Source organism: Ceratotherium simum, chromosome 5 (assembly GCF_057802395.1).
Source record: "Ceratotherium simum simum isolate JZ-2026a chromosome 5, ASM5780239v1, whole genome shotgun sequence".
In the NCBI taxonomy this organism is placed as follows: domain Eukaryota; kingdom Metazoa; phylum Chordata; class Mammalia; order Perissodactyla; family Rhinocerotidae; genus Ceratotherium; species Ceratotherium simum.
The window spans coordinates 54,090,687-54,118,433 of NC_141904.1; the positions used below are offsets into that span (position 1 = coordinate 54,090,687).

Sequence of the window (27,747 nt, forward strand, 5' to 3'; positions counted from 1 at the left end):
AATTTACCAGTTTTTCCTTGTGCAGATCATGCTTTTGTTGTCAAGTCTAAGAACTCTTCGCTGATCCTGAGTTTCAAATTTTTCTCCTATGTTTCTTCTTAAAAGGTTTATAGTTTTACATTTAAGTTGGTGATTCATTTTGAGTAAATTTTTATATAAAAAGGTTTAGGTTGAGGTTCATTTTTTTGGGGGGTCCAATTGCTCTAGCATTATTTGTTGAAAATAATGCTCTTCTATTGAGGAATCTTTTATACCTTTGTCAAATAACAGCTGGGCATATTTGTGTGGGTCTATTTCTGGATTCTTTGTTCTGTCCTATTTATTTACGTGTTTATCCCTCCAACAATACCACACTATTTTGATTATTGCAGCTATACAGTAGGCCTTCATGCTGGGTAGAATAATTCCTCCCACTTTATGCTTCTTTTTCAAGATTGTTTTATTAGCTTCTAGGGCCTGTACCTTTCCATATAAATTGCAGAGTAAGTTTGTCTATGCCTACAAAAAGCTTTGCTGGCTGGGATCTTAGAGGGAAAACATTCAACCTTTCACTATAAATATGATGTTAGCTGTAAGTTTGTTGTAGATGCTCTTTATCAAGAGATAGTTCACTTCTACTCCTAACTTGGGAGTTTTTATCATGAATGGACATCTGATTTATTTTTTGTGTGTGTCAAAACCCACAAAATATGATCACATGATAGTTCTGCTATTTCTTCTTTAGCTTGTTGATATGGTGGATTACAGACTGACTCTCAATATTGAACTAGCTTTGCAGAACTGGATTAAGCCCATTTGGGCATCATTTATATTTCTTTTCTACATATTGTGGAATTTGCTAATATTGGGTTGAAGATTTTTTTCATCTAAATTCATGAGAGATACTGGTTTGTATTTTTCTTTGTTTGTACTGTCTTTGCCTTGTTTGGCTATCAGGGTAATAATGGCCTTATAAAATCAGCTGAGAAGTGTTGCCTCCTTTTCTGTTTTCTGGAAGAAACCATAAAATTAATGTTAATTCCTCTTTGAATTCCCCAGTAAAACCATCTGGGCCTGTAGATTTCTTTTTTGGGAGCTTTTAAATTATGAATTCAATTTCTTTAATGGCTATATAACTATTCATGTTATCATTTTATCTTGGCTGACTTTTGTAGTTTGTGGTTTTCAAGGAATTGGCCCATTTCTTCTAAGTTGTCAAGTTTATGAATGTAAAGTTGTTCACGGCATTCTCTTATTACTCGTTTAAAGTCTGAAGAATCTGTAGTGATATCCACTATTTCATTACTGATGCTGCTAATTTGTGTCTTCTTTTTTTTTAGTCTTTTTTGTTTTGTTAGTCTTGCTAAAGATGTATCAATTTTATTGACTTTTTTCAAAGAACCAGCTTTTTGTTTCATTGATTTTTCTCTATTTTCAATGTTATTGATTTCTGCTCTCATCTTGATTCCTTACTTCTGTATGCTTTGAGTTTATTCTGCTCTTCTTTATCTAATTTCTTGAGGTGGGAATTTAGTAGGGTCTCATCCAGCGCTGCTTGAAGGGGTGGGAGGAGTTGCCATGGCTAGGCCATCTGGTGTGCCTCTGGTACGGACGGAAGCCTCTAAACTTCACAGATGAAGACTGCTCCCCAGCCCAGGCTGGTTGTGATGGGAATCCTCCCCACCACGGAGGGGTGGGAAAGCACTCCCCTGGTGGCGACTTATTGTCAGTAGGGCTTCCAATCCTTCCTGCCAGTTTTGCTGGGCTCACCTGGTACTGTTGGCAGGGCTCCCACTCAATCAAGGAGAGGAATAAGCCTACCTGGGCCACCTTCTGTTGCTAGCTTGGAGGTCAAGAAACACCAAGCCTGGGTCCCCTTATGCTGCTGCTGTGTTGTCCTGCCAGTTCTGGGTCTCACACCAGACTGTCTTCCTCTTTCTACCTTTCAGAATTCTCCTGATTGTCTCTTGTGTTATTTCTGGGTATTTTTATAGTTGTACATAACAGGGAGAAGCAAGGAGAGACAAGTCTATGCCATTTTGTTTGGAGCAGAAGTCTCATTATGCACTTTTATGGATGGAAGCTCACAGAAAGACTAAGTGACTTACTAATAAACCAGAGAAAAATAGTCTTAGAACTAGAACTAGAACTCAGATCTTCTCATTACTAGGCCTACTGTCTTGCCACTACACAGTCACTGCCTCATTAGTTGAAATAACAAAAATTTTTTTGTGTGTGTGAGGAAGATTGGCCCTGAGCTAACATCTGCCAATCCTCCTCTTTCTGCTGAGGAAGACTGGCCCTGGGCTAATATCCCTGGCCATCTTCCTCCACTTTACATGGGAGAGCGCCACAGCATGGCTTGACAAGCGGTGCGTCGGTGCATGCCCGGGATCTGAACTGGCGAACCCTGGGCTGCGACACCGGAGCGCGCGCACTAAACCGCTTGCGCCACTGGGCCGGCCCCAACAAAATTTTTTTATAGAAACAAAAAGTTAATGAGCTTCAATTATGCTTGAAGACTAAAGCAACAAACAAAAGCAGCATACATAATTAAGTTAAAAATTATACAGTAGGGGCCGGCCCCGTGGCTTAGCAGTTAAGTGCGCATGCTCCACTACTGGCGGCCCGGGTTCGGATCCCAGGCGCGTACTAACGCACCGCTTCTCCGGCCATGCTGAGGCCACGTCCCCCATACAGCAACTAGAAGGATATGCAACTATGACATACAATTATCTACTGGAGCTTTGGGGAAAAAAAGGAGGAGGATTGGCAATGGATGTTAGCTCAGAGCTGGTCCTCCTCAGCAAAAAGAGGAGGATTAGCATGGATGTTAGCTCAGGGCTGATCTTCCTCACAACAAAAAAAAAAAAAAAGAAAAAGAAAAATTATACAGTAAAAGGATGATAGAATATAGGAAATATAAATGTTAGCACAAGAAACTAAATAAATTAAAAATCTCTTTTTTATAACTATTATTTAAACTCAATATACATTAATATATATTAATCAATATACATTATACTGATACTATCAACATACATTAATTTAGAAAGCCATTGTTACTAAAAGCTTTTTTAAACTGAGGTGTAATTCACATAACATTATATTAGTTTCACGTATAACGTAATGATTTGATATTTGCATATATTGCAAAACGATCACACAATAAGCCCAGTTATCTGTCACCATACATAGTTACAAAAAAATTTTTTCTTGTGATGAGAACTTTTAAGATTCACTCTCTTAGCTACTTTCAAATATGCAATACAGTATTAACTACTGTCACCACACTGCACATTATATCCCTGTGACTTATTCATTTTATAACTGGAAATTTGTATCTTTTGACCCCTTTCACCTATTTTGTCCACTCCACCACTCCCCCCCCTCAGGCAACCATGGATCTGTTCTCTATATCCATGAGCTCGGCTTTTGTTTTATTTTTTAAGGTTTCATATATAAGTGAGATCATGAGGTATTTATCTTTTTATTTCACTTAGCACAATGTGCTCAAGGTCTATCCGTGTTGTCACAAACAGCAAGATTTCGTTCCTTTTTATGGCTGAGTAAGACTCCATTGAATACGAATTTTATAAACACACACACACGCACACTACATTTCCTTTATCCATTCATCTATCGACGGACATTTAGGTTGTTTCTATGTCTTGGCTATCGTAAATAATGCTGCAATGAACTTGCGGGTACATATATCTCTTCCAATTAGCATTTTTGTTTTCTTCAGATAAATACCCATAAGTGGAACTGCTGGAACATACGGTAGTTCTACTTTTAATTTTTTGAGAAACCTCCATACTGTTTTCCATAGTGGCTACATGAATTTACATTCCCACCCAACCCTCTCAACAAGTGCACGAGGGTTCCCTTTTCTCCACATCCTCGCCGACGCTTATTTCTTGTCTTTTGATAACAGCCATTCTAACAGGTACAAGGTAATATCTCACCGTGGTTTTGAGTTGCATTTCCCTGATGATTAGTGATGTTGAGCATCTTTACATGTATCTGCTGGCCACCCATATGCCTTCTTTGGAAAAACGTCTGTCTATTCAGAGCCTCTGCCCATTTCTTAATCAGACTATTCTTTTGCTATTGAGTTGTATGAGTTTTTTAATATATATTTTGGATATTAACCCCTTATCAGATAAATGATTTGCTAACATTTTCTCCCATTCGGTAGGTTGCGTTTTCATTTTGTTGATGGTTTCCCTTATCATGCAGAAAATTTTTAGGTTGATGTAATCCCACGTTTATTTTTGCTTTTGGTGTCAAATCCAAAAAATTGTGGCCAAAACCGATGTCAAGGAGCTTACTGTCTATGTGTTCCTCTGGAGTTTTATGGTTTCAGGTCATACACTCAGGTCTTTAATTCATTTTGAATTAATTTTTGTGTATGGTGTAAGATAGTCATCCAATTTCATTCTTTTGCATGTGGCTGTCCAGAGTTTTCCTAACGCCATTTATTGAAGAGACTGCTCTTTCCCCATTGTATATCTTGGCTCCTTTGTTGTAAATTAATTGACCATATATGCACGGGGTTATTTTTGGGCTTTCTAATCTGTTCCATTGATCTGTGTCTGTTTTTATGTCAATACTATACTGTTGTGATTACTATAGCTTTGTAATACAGTTTAAAATCAGGGAGTGTGATGTCTCCAGCTTTGTTCTTCTTTCTCAGGATTGCTTTGGCTATTCAGGATCTTTTGTGGTTCCATACAAATTTTAGGATTGTTTGTACTATTTCTGTGAAAAATGCCATTGGAATTTTGATTGGGATTGCACTGAATCTGTAGATTGCTTTGGGTAGTATGGACATTTTAACAATATTAATTCTTCCAATCCATGAGCATGGAATATCTTTTCGTTTATTCGTGTCTACTTCAATTTCTTTCATTAATTTATAGTTTTCAGTGTACAATAAAGACTATTTTCATGGCGAGTTTCTTGTTTCATCCTGAATTAAGGTCATTATACTCTATAAAAAAGACTTCATGGCCAATTCTAACTTTAAAAGTTCCCTTTTCAATGGAAATAAAAGTTTAGTTGGATTTTTCTATTGTCATTGTAGAGTGAATTAAAACATTATTGATACAGAGAGTGAGTGAATGACTTGATTTTAATGAATAAAGATCATGAACATGATTTTTTTCCTGCCCTGTTTGCAAAGGGGATTCTCTAGTAGGGAAACCCTCCAATTACACTAAAACTGTCCTTAACGGTCAGACCCCACGGCTGGCCATGTGTCCTGCAGAAGACTGCATGCACTACCATGAGGCAGCTTAGGTTCGCTTTTGTTTTCTGAGCCTTAGCCTGCTGTGAATAGTTTCTTGTGTTTGGAATCCATTTTCACAGCCCCTCTTCTGTTCACAGAACTTCAAAACACTACCAATGCTTCAAACAGAATCAACATCCAATGAATAACAAGTAACTCTGGAATATTTTACATCATGCAAGTCAATAGTTTAAATTTAGCTTTCACATGCCAATGGAAGGAGCACAGAAGCAGCCTTGTTGCAGAGGAGATAATCATTAGGCATTATCTACTGCGGGGTCTTAGTTATGTTCCTAGAAGCTAAAGATTGCTCCAATGTAGAGTAAATCAGACTGGGGTTTGAAAAGACACCATATATGGCAATTACACATAACTACCTTTCTCTAAATATGCCTCTTCCAACCCTGGCTAAAGAACATGCAAAACACAAGAGTCCAAATATAAAAGATTCCAGTTTTCCTCTAATAGACATACTCATACAACTTATAGGATGAGAAAAAGTTTATGAAATGTAACATATCAGGCTCAGAGGGGAACACACAACATTTTTTTTTTGTGCTAAACAGAGGCATTTAAGTATGTTTTCACAGAGGACTGCAAACCAAACTCTTAGGAAAGAATTCCATATTGATAATCAAAATAAGTCCAACAGAGCTATAAACTTATTGTGACAAATCTTCACTTAAGTCCCCCCTTTTCCTTTGAAGAACTACACTATAATTTAGAATAATTTCTATAATTTATAATAATTTCTATAATTTAGAAATAAGACACACGCCTTCCACTCTTGTACCTTATCAAGTAAACTGCCAAAAAAGAGCCAAACACTTTCAAAGGCATGTTTGCAGAAGAAACAAAGATAAGGAAGCCATAATGATAGCTTAATGGGTAAAGGATAAGAGTCACACTCGATTCTGCCAAAAGCAGACCTGTAGAGGTTCAGACACGCATCCAAGAATCAGCTCTGTCTGCCAACATATCAAATGCTCAGTGCATGCAACTGGCAAGAAGGCCCAGGGAGCTGCCGCTGAGCCTGTCACTGTCACTGGTGAGGAAAGACAGACAAGTCTGCCAGACAGCTAAAACCATGGAGGACCTTGTCTCCAAACCAAAGCTAAGTATTCTTCCCCCAAGAGAACTTACATTCTAACACATAAGGCCCAAAACATGCTTGCTGAAATATCCTGAAATAATTTTTTCTTGATTAACCACACCACAGAGGAATCATGGATCTGGCAATACAGTATTATTTTGCTATGGCAAATAATGATGGCATCCTGTTTTATAAGTGGCTTTTCTCAAGATGAAGGCAAACTATTTAATTATTGGACATCCACAATATACCGTGGCTGTTAGCAGCTGTCCCCAGTCATGCTGCACAGACAAGTCACTGAAGAGTTAGGGGGTGTGACAGGACATTTAATTACCTTTAGGTTGTACTTTCATGAAAAATATCAAAATGCAGAAAAGAATATCCAAAATTAAATGTTTACTTTGCTTTTCAAATGACAGTCCCTTTCTTATAAAAGTATAAAGAATAAGACTGGGGGCTGGCTTGGTGGTGTAGTGGTTAAGTTTGTGCACTCTGCTCCGGGTTCGCAGGTTCGGATCCTTGGTGCAGACCTACGCAACGTTCATCAAGCCACGCTACGGCAGCGTCCCACATACAAAAAAAATAGAGGAGGATGGGCACGGATATTAGCTCAGGGCCAACCTTCCTCAGCAAAAAAAGGAAGATTGGCAACAGATGTTAGCTCAGAGCCAATCTTTCACCAAAAAAAAATAAGACTGACATAGATTAAAGGTATTGTATTGAGAAATTTTAAAAAGCTGAGGGGCAAGAGTTTTCCATTTCCCTAGAGAGCCCTGTTTGAATATCCAGCAGCCTACTATGATTTGATGTTATACCTCACTCTCCTTCTCATCTGGAGTAATATACAGCACACACAAGATCAAGAAAATCCAAATTAATTCAGAGACTTTGGAAAATCCCTTGAGACTCCTAGACATCCTGTGAAATGTCACAAAAACAGAGCTAGGAATCACTCTCATGCACCTGTTGTCTTTTTGATTCATTTATTATTTAGATCTGACCTATTTTCTAAAAGGATTTGAGGAGGCTGGAGATTTTCTCAGTATAGTACCAAGCAGACAAGGGGGTTTGATAAAAGCTTTTTGGCAATAGTGTTAAGAGTTATGAAATTTCTAAAGATGATACTGACAAAGATCCCCTACACCAGGAAACAAAAACAAGAAAACGGGCTTTGAACATGGCGAAAAACATTTACTCTAGACATAAGGAAGACCCTTCGGATTATAAAAGTAATGTAAGAATGGAATAGATTATACAAACATAAGCCTGCCCTGGCAAGTGAAAAAGCAAATGCCTCTGTCTTGACAGATCATTTCCTTTAAGACAAGAATAAGCCTCATGGCTCCACATCACATCAAAAGGTTGGGAAAGGAGAGAAGAAAAAGGCTCTGAGGTGGCAGTAGAACACTCACACACACAGGAAAAAGGGTATGGAGCCAAAGACTGACTGACCTGGGATTACAACAGGAGACCGTGGTAGGTGGCAAACAGGCAGATGAGGAAATGCCGTGTGAATCTATAAGTAAGGCTGGTAACCGTGATTCAGTTACCTTAGCAGCTCAGTCTCTTTGGCCAAAAGAACACATATCTTAAAATACCACTGAGGGGGCTGGCCCGGTAGCGGAGTGGTTAAGTGTGCACGCTCCCCTGCGGTGGCCCAGGGTTCACAAGTTTGGATCCTGGGTGCGCACCAACGTACCACTCATCAAGCCATGCTGTGGCGGCATCACAAATAAAGTAGAGGAAGATGGGCACGAATGTTAGCCCAGGGCCAATCTTCCTCAGCAAAAAAAACAAAACAAAACAAAACAAAACAAAAACCACTGACAGCCCAGCCCGTGGCATAGTGGTTAGGTTCACGTGCTCCACTTCAGCAGCCTGGGGTTCTCAGGTTTGAATCCTGGGTGTGGACCTACATACCGCTCATCAAGCCATGCTGTGACAGCATTCCACATACAAAATAGAGGAAAATGGGCATGGATGTTGGCTCAGGGCTAATCTTCCTCACCAAAAAGAGGAAGACTGGCAAGGGACGTTAGCTCAGGGCTGGTCTTCCTTACTGAAAAAACCAAAAACCAAAAATCAAAACAAAACACCACTGAACACTAACATGGTAGAGAAAGAACCCACTTTCTAAAATTTAAATTGTAATTATTTATTGAACACTAGCTAAAAGACTTAGGCCAGGAAATTTAAAAATGCTATTCTGCAAGCTCTTTGGTTTATTATTTTAAAATTTGACAACCCTCTCTAAATTAAATCAAGTGTGAAACATTTACCAGGAACACTGCTTCCACAATCCCTTTTTAACACTGCAAACTCAGTACAGGATTCGGATATATGAAATGACTACTGAACTGTTTTGGGGATTAGCAAAATAAACCCAAGAATATCACAGCTGATCATTCCTATTTATAAACTTTTTATTCTTAAAAGATGAGCAACTCAAATAAAACAGGGACTCACACTAGGGTTTTACCTCTACTGTTAGGATTTATTGCCACATAGTACTCGCCATTCCTTGAGGCAGAGCTTCCCCTAAGTGTGTGCTGCAAGCGATTATGGTGTGCCAAAATGTTGGACCCATCCAACCCCCACTGGTGGTCTACTCACCCCAGTGTATCACACAAATATTGTCACTTTTTAGTGTCATAAGGGACAATAAAGGGTAGGAAGCATGGCCCTTGGCCTCCATGGAGTTGAGTTCCTATTTCCTAGGCTTCTAAAAATCTACACTTAGGGCTTTGAGAAATAGTTAGGTCAGACAGTAGTAAAAGAAAAAGGAGAAGTTCTGTTCTCACCCTCCCTAACTTCTCTCCTACATAGTTTTCTACCAATTTACTAAGAGATCATCCAGTCCAGGGTTGTAAAGCAAACGCCCACAGGGGTATAAGAGACCTCAGGGTGTGGTGAGATCGGTGAGGCTGTGGTGAGGCTGTGGTGCGCATGCCCTATCCAGAGCTCTGGCTGACTATTAGCGCTTCCAGAAACGCAGATGCTGCGTGGCCACGCATGCCATTTCGTCATAAGAAGAAAAGGTAGAAATCCAGATATGTGTGTGTGCGTGTGTAAAATATCCTAATTTTTAAATGTTGGTAGCAAATGCTTACCCTATGCCTTCCCTTTTTTTTGTGAGGAAGACCAGCCCTGAGCTAACATCTATTGCCAATCCTTCTCCTTTTTTTCCCTTTTTCTCCCCAAAGCCCCAGTAGATAGTTGTATGTCATAGCTGCATATCCTTCTAGTTGCTGTATGCGGGACGCTGCCTCAGCATGGCTGGACAAGCGGTGTGGCGGTGTGTGCCCGGGATCCGAACCCCGGGCCACCAGTAGCAGAGCGTGTGCACTTAACCCCTAAGCCACGGGGCTGACCCCTGCTTTTCTTTTAATAAAAAGAAAAAGCTGAGCATGCCTGGGAGCAGTGACTCTGTAAGTAGCTTGATCTGCCTGGATACTCCAGGGTACTGAACCTCAAGGGCTCAGTCTTGAGGTTTATTCTGCCCACTCCAGAGTGACTTCAAATCTTCTTGAACTAGTGGTTACTCTGTTTCAATCTTTACCTCCACAACCAACTTCACGATGTAAACGCACAGTGAAAGCCTATACACATACATATTACATATTAAGAACACATTTCTGCCACTTAGCTACAAGTAATTGTTGCTTTCCTTTGTGAGTTCTCACAAGAGAAAACATTAATTATCTAAAAGAGATAAATGGTGCACATGTGGGTAACTATTAAAATCTTTATAATTAAGATAACACCACAATAAAAAAAGGGTAAAAACTGCTTTTTTTTAACCTGACAAACACTACCTATGGGGGAAAAAAGCCAGTAATCAGTGAGGCATAATGAAAAGAATCTGCTTAGGAAGTTCTGAAATATTAATGGACTCACCAAGTTAACAAGAAGGTACCTGGTAGAGGCTCTACTAGAATACTAAGCAGCAGCCTACAACAGATAGAAAGCAATATGGATTTTTGAAACATCTGATCTAACAGTGACACCAGCTCAGCCTTGGAGTCTAAGTCGCTCTATGTTTTCATGGTGTTTTTACCTCTTCAGTCTACAAGCGTGGCAACAGCAAGGCTCTTTCCTTATCTTGGTCCAGAAGGCCAGACTAATGCAGTTGCCACAGATCCTTTCTCTTTCACTGATTACAGAATCATACCAACCACGGCAGCGCTGCTGCTGATGGTGGAAGACTGACTGCCTTTCTTCAGGCTAAACAAGAAGCACTGTGCTGAATTCAAAAATCACAAAGAATGAACTGTGGAACTTTTAAAATTGTTTATAAATTCCTCTTACAGTTTGGAGGTAGAACTCACATTTTTTGACTTGACAAATTATAAACTCCTCTTGCAAGGAAATTTTCTGCACTGTGCTTTAAGTCTGAAGATTCGCGCCAAATGCCAACAGCCACCTAACATCTCTACCGTTCTGAGTCTTGCCCTTGAACCGAGAAAGGACAGAGACCAAAAAAAAAAAAAAAAAAAACCACACACTACAGTATTTCTTCTACTAAAACTTTCCATTTGGCAGCGCCATTTTCAACACAATGGAAATGAACCTCCCTGCTTTTTCTAGTGATCTAATTTTAATTAAAAATGCTTTGTATCAAGAGATTGATACCCGATATAAAGGAAAAGTTGTAAGTGAAGTGGAAACGAAGGGGTACTTCTCGCAGGCTTTTGGAGGTAAGTTCTTAAAAATATTAAATAGCAATAGTATTTTTATTTTCAATTGTTATTGTTATGGTGATTATTTTGTTGTTGTTAAGCAGGTTATAGAGCAATATACTTAGTTATTTTTCCAAAAGTACTTTTGGATTATAGAAAACATTTTAAAATATGAAAGGTGGCTTTTAGTGGGAGATTCACGCTTTAAGGAGTTGGTGGAGGAAACATGAAAAGTTGTCCTTGTTAAAATGATTATCTTTCAGCAAAAAGATGCCAAGTCTAACACGCACATACAGTAAAATAATCACTTCTCTTTTGGCTAAAACCACCATCACACACTGATCTAAGGAGAGAATCAAGTTAGGTCTGAAAAGAGAAAATCTAGACTGTATATTCCTTCTAATTAATGGATCAGTATTGCTGCTAAAAACAACCAGGAAAAAACATGTGAACACCCTCAGTCTCTCTGGTGGGTCAGATTTGCATTATTACTAGTCTAATCATTCTAATTTATAATTGATAATTCTCAAATCACAGATCTTAAATCATTACTTACTTTTCACCAGTAACAGGGTTGTTTTAGGAATAAATATGCACGGCACTGGGATTAATATAGTAGCATATTTCATTAAGAATCTTGGCCCTTACCAGAAAGGCAGAGTTCTGACTAAAAGTTCTAACACAATTTAATGACTGCTTATAATTATATAAGAAATTAATGACTGCTTATAATTTTCTAAGAAAATACAATAGAACCTAAGGACTAAAAAATAAATAAAATTCTTTAAAAGTACACAATAATTTTAACCGAAATGGTATAGCACTTGGTAAAGTGCTTGGCAAATGACAGATACTCAGTAAATATCACTGAATTAAGGTGTGCGCCTGAGTTACATAGTCACTGTTTTGTTACTTTAAAAACAAAGTAAAAGACAATATTGAAATAGTTTTTGCAAAAGAAAATCATTAAATGCCAGAATCGACTTTACAGAGATTAATGGTACCACAACTTTTATCTTAATATTTTCAATTAAACAGGTTATACTGTAGACTGTCTAGCTGTAACAAGGAGAAAAACCAGTTTTGCTTGCTTTTACTGTTTTGTTGATTCACATACCAAATTTTAGATTTTAAAAAAAATTGCTCAGAACCTACGTTAGAGAATATTCTTGGGGTATTTCATAATTAAGACATAAGTAAGCATATATATAAAAAACCATATTCTGGGTTACTACTTACACTCTAAAAGCTGCCCAGAGAAAGTGGTAATCAAAGTCCCCCTGACACTGGTCTTGGAGAAAAGCACCTTCTAAAAGAAACGTACTTAGTGAGGTATGTTTCCTGTAGTAGGTGCTCGTCCAACGCTAGCTTGAAGGAATGGTGGATAAGAGAAGCATTATTTCCTCACTGCAGAAGAGTGGTCTGTGGAGATAAGTTTCCTGTGATAAGATCAGAAATGTATAGATCCTATATCTGCTTTTTCAGAGGCCAGTCTCAAATGCAGAACTAACTGTTCTAGTACCATTTACTGAATAGAGAAATTTTAAACTACTGACCAATAAACAATTATTTTATTGTTTGTGAATCCATTCAGATCTATTTATTCCTGAGTAAGTTCTGTTACACTATGTTTCCTCCAGGAAATTGACAGTATAATCTATGTTTTAAACTTACAGACAAAAAGTTCTTCATAGTGTTTTCTTGTTTTTAAGAAATTTGTGTTCTCTACCTTTAGTCGCAATATATTGCCTATTACGCCTCTCCTCATTCTTTTTGCTGTTGTTGGATCAATCAGGTTATAGGGGAGAGTTTTTTGTTTTGTTGATTCATTGTATTTGTTCTATTGCAATTTCTACTTTCTGCAATTAATTTCTACTCATCTATATTTTCCTTCAATTTAACTCAGGTATCTCTTTTTTCCTCTCTAATTTCTTGGGATAGATGGCCTACCTATGATAATCTTTATAAAATTCTAATATGTACTTGAAAAAAATGCAAATTCCCGAATTGCTGGAAGCAATGTTTTTTATATGCCCATTAGATCAAAGTTGACTGCATAGTTTAAATATCCCATAACCTTACTAAATTGTCTGCTTTATCTGTCAATAACTGAGTTGGCCTGTTAAAATCTGCCACTATAATTATGATTTTTAAAATTCGATATGTATTTCTGACATGTACTAGGTACATACCAGACTGGAATTGTTTTATCTTCTAGGTAATTTACTCCTTTTATCATTTTATGGTAACTTTTACCCCTGATGATGTGTTTTACCTTAGAATCTCTCATACATGATTAACATGGTTACATCAGCCTTGTTTGGTTAATAGCTGCCCGATTTATCTCATTCTATCCCTTTATTTTCAACCTTTCCAAGTTTTTGAGTTTTAAGTTTTTTGAAAACAGCATTATAGGCAACTTTTGTGTCTTTATCCAATCTCAGAATCTGTCTTTTAACTGTTAAGTTTAGTTCGTTTAACATTTGTTCTAATTACTGATTTATTTAGTTCTGCCATTTTATTTTGGGCTTTCTATTTCCCATGGTTTCTATCTACTTTTTTCCCATCTTGGGTTTGTACTGGTTTAAAAGTTAAGACATCCTATTTTTGTTTGGCAATGGTTACCCTGAATCTTTTGAACACACATAACTTGATTTAAAAGTCTATAGTTAATCAATTTACCTACCCTCACCTCAGCCTTGGGATGCTTTAAGTTTGAAGAGCTTTTATCTTATGTTATTGGTGTCGTATTTTTCTTCACCTTTTCAATACCTCTACACAAACTAGTCATTTTATTGTTTTATATAGTCAACGCTTATTTTGATTTACCTCCTTTTCTTTGCTCATTATTATTTCCTATATCTCATTTCTTACTTCTGTGCTCAATTTTCTTACTTCTGAACTACAGCCTTTAGAACTGCACTGTTGAATTTAAATTAATTAGATAAATTAAGGCTTTAATTAAAATTAAATACAATTAAAAATTCAGTTGCACTAAGTGTATTTCAAACATGTGGCTAGTGGATACCATACTGGACAACGTTGATTTAGAAGTGCTCACAGCAAGGTCTGGTGGAGACAAACTCTGTTTTTGTTGAAAAATGTCTTTGTTTTTTTAAATTACTGAATTGTTGGTTAATTGTTTTTTCCTCAGTACTCTGAAAATATTATTCCTTTGTCTTCCAAACTCAGTAGCTGCAACTAAATATGCTGTCAGTCTAACTGGTGCTCTTTTGTCAATAATCAATCTCAAGCAGACTGTGGTTGCTTCTCTTTGCCTTTGATGTTTTACCATAATGTGTCCAGATGTGTATTTATCTCTATTTATTATGCTTGGGGCCTTATTCTACTGCATAAATCTGAGATTTATGTCTTTCATGGATTCTAGAAAATTTTCAGTTATAATCTCTTCAAATATTGCCTCTTTCTAAATCTATTTTATCAACCTGAAATTCTTCTCTGTCATGTTAAGACTTTCCAATTGTATCCTCTCTGTCATATTTACCATTTCTTCTCCTTTCTGGGATGCATTCTGGATAATTTCCTCAGATGTCTTTTTCAGTTCCCCAATCCTCTTTTCAGGTGTAACAAGTTAACTGTTGAGTCCAGGTAGAGAGTTTATTTCAATAATTAAGATTTTAATTTCCGGAAGTTCTACTTGGTAATTTTTCAAATCTGTCATTTTATTTTATAATCTACACCTGATATTTACATCCATTAAATCTCTATCTGATCATTTCATTAACTAAAGTTTTTGGGAAGGGTTGGCTAACCCCGCTGTTTTTGTATCCTATCTTTCATTGACAGTGAATTATTTCCTTGTAATATTTAGTAATTTTGGACCATGAGGCTTATCAATGAGATTCCTGGGCAATCTGGGTTAAGGATGTGTCCCTCCAGAAGGGTTTCCATTTGCTTTTGCCAGGTGTTGTCCTAGAGTACTCACCAGCTGAGGATTAATTTTATGTTAATTTTTTGGCCCAGGTAATAAATTATACCAAATGAATGGTGTCACTTGAACCAAAAATTTGTACGAGGGAAGGCTCACAATTACAATTTTCAGGGGAGACATTCTCCCTCTAACTCACAGCCCAGATTGAGACATAAGCTTACCTGTCATCTCCCTAGGTTGGTGGATCTATATCTTTCTGATTTATTAATATGTAGTTCATCAGGGGACCTGGCTGTATGCTGGAATGTGGGTCTCAGCTCCAACTCTCTACTTCATGCGGGCTCAAGGTCTTGTCTCCTGATCCCATGTAATTATAATGGGGTCCTTATATTAAGGAGAGCTCCCCATCCCCAAGAATGCCATAACAGCTGGCAGGCAGTGTCAGGTCACAAGCTTTCCACTTTAGCTTTCAGTTTTTACTTTGATGCTGGCCCACTGAAATGTCCCCTACTCCCCTTCCGGCTAAGCTATGCATTTAATATTTCATATAGCATTTCTAAACGTTTGTAGAAGTAAGATTTGCTGTCATGATATTGCTAGACAGGACTGAAGGATACTTTCTTTGATGTGCCTATGCCACAGAACTCCTAGAAGTTCAGAGTTGCCAAAGAATGGTTTTATAATTCAGTTAGTAAAATGGATTCTGTTTACAAATGCAAACAGAAGATGAGCAGACTGGTAGTAACGCATATGTTTACATAGCAAAAGAACTATGTTTTTTCAACTAATCACAGATGAAATTAAAACTATCATCAATGTTTTTTAGGGAGAAGTGTCCACAGATTAAAACATCATTACATTAACACAAAGTTTTAGCCAGGAGGGTACTATGTATTCCAGTATTCTGATAAAAATGAACACCATAACCCACTGATCAGAACTGCTTCTGTTCAGAGTTTTAAAAAATTTGTACCCGCTAAGATTTCTCATTTTTAACATACGTATATTTTCAACTCATCATACCTCAGGCTGTCTAGTCATGGCTCCTACAACATCTGAAAATAGTATTTGTAAAGATAAACAGAGTCCCCAGTTTGTCACAGTACTAGTCAGAAGGGATGGGAAGAAGCACATTACGGGCCTGGGTTATAAGAGGACCTGAATAATACTAAAGTCCTTATGACTCTTTCATCGATGAGATCATTTGGTCTGAGTCCAGGATGGAGACATAGTCTGTAATAATTTATATCTGTATGTGCTTCATATATATGATGCCCTTTTAAGACAAGCAGGTTACATCAGTGGTTTAAGCGATTCATCCAAGGTTACAGTTGGTAGAATGGCCAAGCCTAGAATAGAATTCTTGTCTGCAAACTAAATTCCAAACCAAAGGAGTGTTACCATGGCAAAGCCACCCTCAGGGATATCTTCTGCAGCCTTTGTATCTAGAAATCATTTATAAATTTTAAAAAGGAATGACTAAGTGGGAGACAAAAATCTAATCCAAAGCTTCCCAGATGCTTGTTAAAATCAGGCTTGGCACAACAAAAGGGTGTTTGAGCATGTTTTAGACCTCCGTTGTCCAACACGGTAGCCAATAGCATCATATGGCTATTTAAATGCAAACTGATTAAATAATAAATTTAGTTTATATTAAATTATATTATTTATAATAATTAATTAATTAAATAAAATGAAAAAATTTTTCCCTTGGTTGCGCTAGCCACGTTTCAGGTGCTCCACAGTCACATGTGGTTGGTGGCTGCTATACAGGACAGTACCGATACAGAACATTTCCAACATCACAGAGTTCTTTGGATAGCAGTGCTCTAGAACGTGGATTGTTGAACTAAGTAATTTTATTGTTGCAGTGGAGTAGAAAGAACACTGGCTTTGAAGCTCAACAGACCTAGATTTGACTTCTGCCCCTGTCACTTACAACCTTTGTGACTCTTAAGGAGCTTCTTAATTTTTCTGGTACTCGTTTCCTCATCTGTAAATCAGGAATCAAAATAAGGTGCTGGGAACATCACTTTTGCTTAATAACTACAGAATCTCCAGTCTCCCCAAACCTCACCGTAGCCCCTTTGGGGTCTTGTGGCTGCCAAAAGGTGCTTTGCAGAGTATACTATAAAAATAGACTGCTTCTGAAAGATTCAAGAGAATCACCAAAACTAAGCCCTTGATAAGCATTTTCTCTGTAAGATTTTACCTTTTTCTTGAGGAGGTGGGGGTGGGTATTTTGTATAAAGAAAAACTAAAAAGTAAAACAAAACCAACAGTTTAGAACTAGAAAAAGTTACAGTTCAATTTTCTATTAACTCTAAAAACTGATTTGAGCGAAAGAAGCTGGATCTGAAGGTGTGACGAGTAAAATGGGTCAGGTGTCTTGGTGATATTTCCCACAAGAAAAGAGGACAGCTACAGAATTAGGTATAATTACCTGTATACACGATCAGACACTAATTAACTTTTTATTTAAAGAGCAAATCCCTAAACAGCTCAATGGCTTGCTGACCTGACAAGACTATCTTCCACTTTTGAGATCAGCTAGACAAAACACACACTCAAGAGAGATCTTAATACTCCCAGAATCCCTTTATGCTGTCTCGTCACTTCTCCCCGATAAAGCTACTCCTTTAAATAGTGTCCCCAAGCTCCTCTTCTAGACTGTTTCTAACATACCCACGGTGTTGTACTTGACCTTTTCAGGCCTTTCTCTAGCCTGAAAACAAGCTGATGTGCTCTTGAATTTCTAATTAGCAATATCAGAAACTGTATGGCCCTTAGGAGATGATCCAGTGCCTCAATTAACTGGGGACTGGAATGACCTGGTTAAGTGAGTTTTCTGTTTAACTAAGGAAATTTTTGTTTCAACTTCTTGTTGAATATCATTCTAAAATAAAATGCATTAGTGCACACTTCTGCTCAAGAATATTCTAATTAACATAATAAACACTCCTGATGATTTCATGTCTTATAGTTACAACAAATTAATCTATGATACTATAATGGAGTTAAAGTTACAGAATATTGACATTTTTATGCTGACCCCAGGTTACACTTGAGCTATCTGCTAGATTTTCACAAAATAAAACCTAACGTAGCTTGTTTTCTTATAACTTGCCTTCGTTTCTTCCACACATCGACTATAGAAATATTTCCAGATATTGAGGCTCTCATTAGCTAAATTTTGGTTAATCACAGTTCAATTATATTTGTGTTATGTTGCACTTTCAACTTCATAGGAACCTTTACTTGTGAAACAAATACAATATGATCCACTCCAGGCTTATGCTAATGGTTATTAAGTCCACGGACCTCTGATAATTTTTCCCTACTGACTACTTTAATAATCAAACTTTTCTTGAAAGCAATAGCTAGATTAAGTCTCTAGGTAGCAAAGAGCAGAATTAAGCCAATTTCCCTTAAAAAAAAAAAATTGGATCTGTTCCTTTGCAGAACTTTCCCTTTAACAGAATGTTCAGCACAAAGAAAACAGCCATCTGAAGTAATTCTACTGTTAACATTAGTTTAAGTAGATCCCTCTGAACTTACAGGTGTTAAAAAGCATTGCCAATATGTCCACAGAAATTCAAATTCTAGAGAGGTAATTATCTGGACATATAGTTTACCAAAAAGTCAAGAGAGAGATTCTATTTCACTTAGATACTTAAAAGTGAGCCAGGGGAGAATAACTTGGGGCTTCTAGCTTCAAAATAGACCTTGCCATTTCTTATTCAGGGAATTAAAAGACGCATAATTTGGGGCCGGCCCAGTGGCGTAGCAGTTGGGTTAGCCTGCTCTGCTTTGGCAGCCCGGGCTTCGTGGGTTCAGATCCCAGGCGCAGACCTATGCACCGCTTACCAAGCCATGCTGTGGCAGGCGTCCCACATATAAAAGTATAGGAAGATGGGCACGGATGTTAGCCTAGGGCCAATCTTCCTCAGCAAAAAAAAAAAAAAAAAAAAAAAGGAGGAGGATTGCCAACAGATGTTAGCTCAGGGTTAATCTTCCTCACCAAAAACAAAAAAAAGATGCATAATTTCTAGCAGCTTTTTATATTTTACACTGAAGACATTCCGCCAATACCAGTTACCTCCTAGTCAAGTGAAATTCAAGCACTGTAATTTTTACTTTTTAAGTCAGAAGCAACATTTCTACAGCAATCTCCCCAGATAGTAGTTACAGCACAATTACTCTACCACCATCCCCACTTTTGAGATCCCCACAGTCAGTGCCAAACAAACTGCCTGTCTCCTGTCCTCAGCACTCATACCTTCAGTACCCATACTGAAATACAGGAACCAAACATACTTTTTTGACTTTACTTCTTGAAAGGGCCACTCTGGCTTTGCTGACTGCATGCAACCATTCTCAGAGTCTGTAAAATGCCTAAAAGGACCCTGGACTAGGAAGCAGAAAAAAGGGGTATAATCCTCACTCTCCAACTGAGTAGCTGCCATTCACCTCTGAGTTTCAGTTGACTTAAGTGCCTGCCTACTCCACATGGGTTATTGTATCATTAACATTAAAGTACAATCACTTTTGCCCCAGCGCATGTACCCACTAGTTACTCAACTAAATAAACAGATTGAAAATTACCACTACCAGGGCAAAGACAGTACTTTCTCTGTGGATAGAAATATCAGTATCTGTCCCCATCTTGTGTCTCTCAAACTAAGTTCTGTTGCTCAGGGGCATGGGCAGCCAATAATTCACTGTCAGAACAAAAAGAGTGAAACTTATTTTCATAAAACAAACCACAGGAATATAATGTAATGCTATTCTACAGAATAGTATAGTTAACTAAAATATGTTATTGTATACAACGGTGTTTCAATTTTAGAAGCCCAATTCAAAAGGTTTAATCTTACTAAGAGATTCCTATATAACCATAAAAGAGTACAGACCATATTTTTTATTAAAACTTGAAACTCCAAAAGTAATGTGCTGATAGAAACTAAAGTCACTCAATTTTAATTGTAAATATACAAACTATAATAAAACAGATATACTTACAGCTTGCATTTCTATACAGAAGAAATGGTTCATGGAGCTGAAATTCCAGATCTTTATTCACTGGTTCAACTAGATTGTGCATATTCAGTCGATTCACAATGGTAAAACCGTGATAAGGTGAAGCTGATCTTAGATTTAATAGAAGAAAAAAAAATCTGTAGTCACTGTTTAATTTGCAGAAACATTATCTACTTTTTAAATTACCATTTCAAAGAATGACTATATTATTGCAATATACAATATTAAAAAAATTGTAAAAAAAAAATTTAAAATTGTAGCACTTAAAATCGTAAACAAAAAATTTAAATCAGATCATACCCCTCCTCCTCTCAGAAGCTTCCAAGGACTCAGTCCCTCAGAGTAAAGGTCAAAGTTCTTACTAAGTCTGCCAAGGCCCCCCCTGACTTCATCTCCTATGCCTCTTCTTTGCTCCTCCTGCTCCAGCCACACTGAGCTCCTTACCACTCTCCCTACAGGTATGCTTCCATCTAAAGACGTCTGCCTGGACCACTTGCCCAGCATCTACAGTTATCTCATCTCCTGCAAGCCTTTGCTCAAATGTCACTTTTTCAATGAGGCCTAACTGAGAACTACCCTTTTTAATGCTCCCAATCTGCTCCCAAGCTCAACACCTCTAACTCTCCTCTCTCTTTTTCCATACCACTTACTTATCATTTTTTATATTTACTGTCTTTCTCCATTAGAAAGCAAGCTCCATGCAAATAGGGTTTTTGTCTTATTTTTTCAGATGTATCCTAAGAGAGACACACAGCAGATGTTTAATAAAAATCTGCTCAATGAAAATATCATTTATTTTAAATATGATACAGGATTGGTTATAATAATAACTGCCCGCCATTACAATAATGATTTTTCTTGCACCAAATGGGTCTTTCTTTATAATTCTCTTAAGTTAAACAGAAAATGCCCGAAATCCTACAATAAGCAACATCCTTGGTTCCCATATCAGGGTGATTCAGCACATGATCCTTTAGACATTCTTCACATGTATTAACACTTCATAGTTTCTCATTCGTTTCTCTGTGTACATGGGAAAGATTTTAGAATCCTATTCTACAGATTAGGAAACAAGCTCAGAATGATTAAGGTCTGCACCCAAAGTCACACAAATAATGTAACCGGGATTCAGCTTCAGGTTTTCTGACTCCAAATCCAGGCTTCTACACTAAGGTCTCTGCAAAGTGATATTCTGACATCCCAGTATAGCTTTACCCAAGGTACATAAAATGTTCTCACATTTCCCAAACAGAGTTTCTTCAGTGTCCTTTTATTAGACTCAATACCTCCATGAATTTTATTAAATCAAGTCACTCATTATACTAAATTTCACATTTTCTACAATCAGTGGATCTATACTACACTGTAACAATAGGCTAGGAAAGTACTTTCCAAATATTATAGGTACCAAGGTTCTAACAAAGTTGAAGAGTTTCTAGAGATTTATATTGATAATGAAGTAGCTGAAGGGTGAAAGCCTTTTTTTTTGTTAAAGGAGAAAGATGAATAACAGAGAACGAAGTGTCAAAGAATAAAGAGCTTGGTGTATAATATCAAAGCCCTTACATTTAAGGGAAAAAAAAAGATCAGTGTGTTTAGACAAGATCTCAAAGCAGTCCACCAAAATTTAGAAGAGTATTTGACAAATTCTTGTTAATTACCATCAACAGAGAAAAGTAATCATTAAAAGATAACCCACAATACACACACAAAAAAAAAAAAAAGGAAAAGAACCATATGTCAGTAGTAACTCCTGCTGAGTCCCTAAGCTTTAGAAATCAAGGGAAGGAACCTGCCCCAGTTAGAGCAAGACCTAAGAGCGATCCAGGAAAACAAGGAACTCCGTGACTATCATAACCTGTCAGTTGCCTTCAGGCCACAAAAACTGCCAGACAAAACAAAGGCTGCAATTTGCAAACCAATCACGTTTTAAGATAATAATTAATTCTCTAAAAAGTGGAAAATAAAAAATGTGCAATTATGAATAATCCAGGCTTTCTAAAGGACTCTCAAACTAAAAAAACACATTACCAAAGACACTGTACACAATCCAGAACTTTTGGGGGAGGTCGAAAAGGGGACAGAACCAGAGTTATAGAAGATAACCTCCCATTCAGTAACCACAGAGCAGCAGAAACTGAACTTTCAACTACATTACTTTATAGAGCTAGTCCATGTATTATAGTCTTCTCGACTACATACCTTTTTTTTTAAATATGGGGGGGAAGGAGGAAGGAATCTGTTTAAGACTCATTCATTACTAGAAAATGTTTTCTATTTTGAGACGGTTTTGCTAGATTCCTAAATAACTTCTGGTTATGTTTATTCTGAACCACAGGAAGGCTCAAAGAAAGGACATAACTTAGTTAGGATCTCACAGCTAGGGATGGATGAATACTTGAAGAGCCAAGCAGGACAGTTTCAAAGACAAATGTACAACAGAGATGAACCACTCCATATGAGATTGCTCACATTTTTTTTTTAATTTATTTTTTTGTTTGTTTTTTTGTGAGGAAGATCAGCCCTGTGCTAACATCTGCCAATCCTCCTCTTTTTTTTGCTGAGGAAGACTGGCCCTGGGCTAACATCTGTGCCCATCTTCCTCGACTTTATATGGGACGCCGCCACAGCATGGCTTGCCAAGTGGTGCGTCGGTGCGCGCCCGGGATACGAACTGGCGAACCCTGGGCCGCCACAGCGGAGCGTGTGCACTTAACTGCTTGCGCCACCGGGCCAGCCCCTACATTGCTCACATTTAAATTAAAAAAATAAATAAATATCATTAAAAAAAAAAAAGCTTACCTTCGATATACAAATAAGGTCCCTTCTATATCCGTCTTCTCCTATAACAGACAATGAATCAATTAGTTTTTTCTCCATAATCTAACCCCAAATAGTCCCAACGGAGAAGAACTACTTCATGTTTAAGATCGACTTATTTATTTTAAAATTAATCTCTTTTGAACAGGCCCAGTAAGTCTCTCAGTCCACAAACTACTGTTACCAGCTTCTTTTGTATCCTTTCTATGCTATTGATGCATATTAATGTATATGCAATGTTCAATCCAGGAACATGCTTGTATCTACAGCATTTTTCTTTTCCTTTTTTTTTGGTGAGGAAGGTTAGCCCTGAGCTAACATCTGTTGCCAATCCTCCTCTTTTTTTTTGCTGAGGAAGATTGGCCCTGGGCTAACATCTGTGCCCATCTTCCTCTTCTTCATATGTGGGGCACCTGCCACAGCGTGGCTTGATAAGCAGGGTGTAGGTCTGCGCCCAGGATCCAAACCCGCAAACCCTAGGCCGCTGAAGCAGAGCACGTGAACTTAACCATTAGCCACTGGGCTGGCCCCTTCTTTTCCTTTTTTAAATTTTAAAGAAGAAAACCCTAGAATTAGCTTTTACTTTTTTCTTTTCAATTTCAGGAAGACCGGTCCTAAGCTAACATCCGTTGCCAATCTTCCTCTTTTTTTTGTTTTGGTTGAGGAAGATTGGCCCTGAGCTAACACCTGTGCCAATCTTCCTTTATTTTGTACGTGAGTTGCCGCCACAGCGTGGCTGACGAGTGGTGAGGGTCTGTACCCGGGATCTGAACCCTTGAACCCCGGGCTGCCGAAGCCGAGTGTGCTGAAACGTAACCACTACATCACGGTCACTGGGCTGGCCCCAACTTTCACTTTTTAAAGCCAAAATGTTTTAGCCAAATTTCTTAATTTTAAAGCCAAGGTCCTGTGTACAGCAATTTCTTCACTTTTAAAGTTTATCAAAGTTAGTAGGATAAAAAAACAAAATTTTATCTTATAGGACACTTTGTTTCATCATTGGGAGATTTTCATGAGTAGCAAATTCTGTGGTTAGTTAAGAAATACTGTCAAAAATGATTAGCTTATTTTTAGAACTTTGTTGAAGAATTATGAATACTGAAACTATACTCTGCCTTAATGTAATTACTGTAGGTCTTACATATAATTAAAAAATTTTTTTTAGCTTAAAGTGAAATGTTTTGATTAAGAAAGTACAACTCATATCATCTTTCACTTGCTGTGATAAGAGTGTACTTAGGTTTTAAACAGTTATGATGTTTTAAAGAAACAAATAACCATAATAGTCTGCAGTTCACAGCCTGGATGGGACCTAAATATTTTAATGTAATCAACAAACTGCTAGAAAACCTTAAATGTTAGTCATATCAAATTGAATTTGTTGGGATAAAAAATTTTAAAAAATATTTATCATCTTGATTTCTTCCAGGAGTATTGCCCTAGCTGAAATATCACATGAAACTTTTCCTTCCTAAGGATTCAGAGGCTTTTTCTTGCCTTTCAAATGTCAAGTTATTAGTATAAGAAATTGGTAATCAACTGTCTTACAGTGGAAGCAAACTTGCCCAAACAAAACACTGTGCAAAGTTACAACTCACTGTAAAATAATAAAGAAAGAAAGATTTTGGTTATGCTCTATGTGCCATGATCCAAATGAACGACAGCAGCTTATTTTTCAATTCAGGTTATTAAAGCTTGTATTTCATATTTAAAATAGAACTCCACAATTAAAATTCCAAAATAATGAAAGTCTGTTAAAAACTGGAAATAAAAGCTTGCTGGTAATAAATCCCTGCCCCAAGTCTTCACCATTTGTCTGCAATCCATATTTCACAAATTTATAGGTAGACCAAGAAAAGAAAAATGATTAAGAACAATTCAAACTAAGGCAACGTCTAAAACAGCTACACTTAAAAAAATTCTATAATTTTCTTATTTGTGGCCTCCTATATCTCCTCTTTCAGGAGATGAAGGAAAGAAAAAGTAAAGCAAGATGATTTTGAAAACTCTGTTCACCTGAATTAACCGTTTATAAATGCCAAATGATTTTCACAAAATTACTGATTAAATATAACCTATGTATCTGTATTATATTGTAAAGGACATATTACAATAACAATCTTTTAGAGTTTTGTTAGCATTATATTGTAAAGGACATATTACAATAACAATCTTTTAGAGTTTTGTTAACATAAAGATTTCATTCCTTACTGAAATGTGAACGTCAGTCACTCACGAATTCAATCCAACAAACATGTACGGATTATTTTCTAAATGTCAAGCTTATAGCTGAATGAGTTCATTAAGAAGGGTCGATTACGAGAAAACGGGAAATTATATTATTTAAACAACGAACGAAGCTTCAAACAGGGGCTAACAAGTCACTGAACAGACTGAACGTAACTTTTCGGACCCCCTTCCGTGCAAAAAAGCCAAAAAGTACTTAGTCTAATGGGAGCATTCAGAGGTGACATCACCAGCAGCAGAGCTGAAAGGAGACACATTTACAGGGTCTCGTTTTCCAAAGAGTTCAAAGGAATCCAGTTAATACGAAGCCCTTTTCCTAAGTGCCTTGAAATCTTCTCCAAAACTCGGGAAACACAGCGTAGTTCGATAAAAGCCGGACTTATCCCCACCTCCTTTTCCAAGAACTGAAACTAACTGGATTTCAAGCTTTCAATCCAAATGACCTCTGCGAAGGGGGCTCTTATTTATGTGTCTGTTGCGGGGAGAGCTTGTATTTACGAGGTGTTTACTTTATATGTTATGCATATGTAACTTATTTAATAACCCTCGAAGCTTCAAACAATCTTTCAGGCATCTTTCTGACCCCATCGGCTTCGTATTCTAAAACACACCTGCAAAGAAGGCAGGGCGCCCACGTCCCCGGACCCGACCCCAAGCGACAGATTCTCCTCCAATCCTCCTCTCTATCGGCTTTTCCCCCTGTCTTGGGCCTACTTCTCTCGCTCCTCTCCCCCGATCCAGGGCGCCCCCGACACCCCTCTGGCGCCGGCCAGGCTATTCTACAGTCCCTGGCCTCGCCTCCGTCGTCCTGGCCTCCCGCATCGCCCCCCACCCAGGGCGTTCCGCGCGGCCCCTTTAAGAGGCGGCGGCAGGGCGAGCGACCTCAGCGGCCTGGCCGCACTCACCCACTGGTTGGCCTTAGGGCAGAAGGTGTACAAAGCGACCTGGCCCGTGAGATCTGCGATGCTGGTGATGTAGGGGTCGTGCTGCTTCAGGGCCGCTAGACTCATCTCCTGCCCAGCTCGGCTCAGCGACTCCATCTTGAATTCCCGAGCCGAGCCCCTCTGGCGGGGGCGGAGTAGCGGACAGGAAGGTGCCATAGAAGCAAAGTTCCCCCAGCTGCGTCAGCGCCCTCAACTTCCGCCTCTCCGCGGGGCCTGGCGGCGGGGCGGTACCGTAGCTATTACGCTCCGCTGCGCCCACGCCCCGGGCGGCGGGTTCCGGCCTCTGCAGGTGTTAGAGGCCCCGGTGCGGTGTGCAGGACCGCGTAGCAGAGCTGGCAGGTGGAGGTCGAGGTTTCCGCGGGCTAAAACGTCCCGGCGCCGGGATCAAGGCTGCCCAAGAGCTTCCTCCGAGCTCCTTCCGGACGAGGCTGGAGACGGACGCGGGGCCTGCGTCGGCTCGCGCACGGGAAGGGCCCGTGGCCTCAGCACGAAAACCCCGCTGTGGCCCTGCAGGGCTCCACGGGCCGTGTAGAAAGCTCAGAGAAGCGGAGAGGGGGAGCGAGGGAACCCCGAAAGTTACCCCAGATCTCGCATCTCACTAGATCACCACCTTAGCAATGTCGTGTTTTTCTGAAGGAAATTTTTGAAAAAGGCCAAACTAACCTGCCTGTAACTACACAGGAGTGTCTTGTGCTGTTCACTCTTGCTGCTTATTTTCCTCGTCTGAATCCTACGGAAATCTTTCCATCCAGTCTTGAGAAGAGTCCGTGGAGGCTTGAGTTTGTCGTGAATCGTTTAAAGCTTTAAAAAGATAACTCATTCTTTTAGCAAACAGCTAAGAGCCTGGTACCAGCTGAAGCGTAAAACAAGGTGTGGAGACTATAGGGAGCTCTGTTCCATGTACCCTCCCCCACCCCCACCCCCGGTTGTTGTTGTTTAAAACATTTGCTTATGTTGAAAAGATGCCCTAATGGAATTGAACGTTTTTGAAAGAAAAAGCCCATAATATTTGTATTGTTTATGATTTTACGTCCATTCATATCTTACATTTTTTGCAGAATCGTGTCAACACAAACGATTCATAATCAAAATTGGGGTGAGTTTATTATGAGCCAGGCCTGAGGACTATAGCCCAGGGCCTGCCTTCCCCAAGGAAGGAAGCACTCTTAAGGAGTGGGATGTATAGAGTGGTTATATACTGTCTTGGAACAAAGAGCATATGTTACATATGATAGGAGTATCTCTTTTACTACTGTCCTGAGATGCTTGGCTGGCACAGCAGGTCAGTGGTCACAAGGTGAGCACAGCAAGTTGGTAATCAATCCTTAGTTTCTAGGAAGAGATGCTTATCCTTGAAGAAATGCCAGTATGGGGGGAAGTTACATCCTTATCTCTAAGGGCATCATTCTTGTCTTTGGTATGTAGTAAATGTTTAAAGCAGACATACAATGCATGATCAATAGGCCATGTGAGGCAGAATTAGTTTTAAACTAAATGGCTTCCTCATATACTCCAATATATCCTATTGCTTTTCATTTATTTATCACATGTAAGAAGTGTGTACAAATGCAGACAAGGAAACATGTATCATTCATTCACTGTTCATTAAGCAAGTATTTATTTATTGAACTTCTAATTGTGAACTGTTAGCCCTTGGGAGCTTCACAGACTAAGACAACTTCCTGCCTCTGGGAGAAACTGAAAGAAGTAGAACAATGTCAGGAAACTGGGACAATGCTAGAAACATTTCTCTTGAAACC

General features: G+C 38.5%; 1 protein-coding gene across 4 annotated transcripts in view; it reads right to left on the minus strand.

The window, feature by feature from the left end:
* Nucleotides 1–26,108, minus strand: part of DCP1A (decapping mRNA 1A) — a 60,524-nt gene extending 34,416 nt beyond the window's left edge. For 2 of the 4 annotated variants that reach the window (XM_087431182.1, XM_004419819.3), the window contains exons 1-3: nucleotides 25,949–26,108; nucleotides 22,779–22,819; nucleotides 19,959–20,086 (exon numbers count right to left, since the gene is read on the minus strand). In XM_087431182.1, coding sequence (XP_087287308.1) covers nucleotides 19,959–20,086; nucleotides 22,779–22,819; nucleotides 25,949–26,083 — 304 coding nt within the window. In that variant the 5' untranslated portion in view covers nucleotides 26,084–26,108. The remainder of the gene's footprint in view (nucleotides 1–19,958; nucleotides 20,087–22,778; nucleotides 22,820–25,948) is intronic. The other 2 variants (XM_087431180.1, XM_087431183.1) reach the window with 2 other exon arrangements.
* Nucleotides 26,109–27,747: the final 1,639 nt, after the last annotated feature.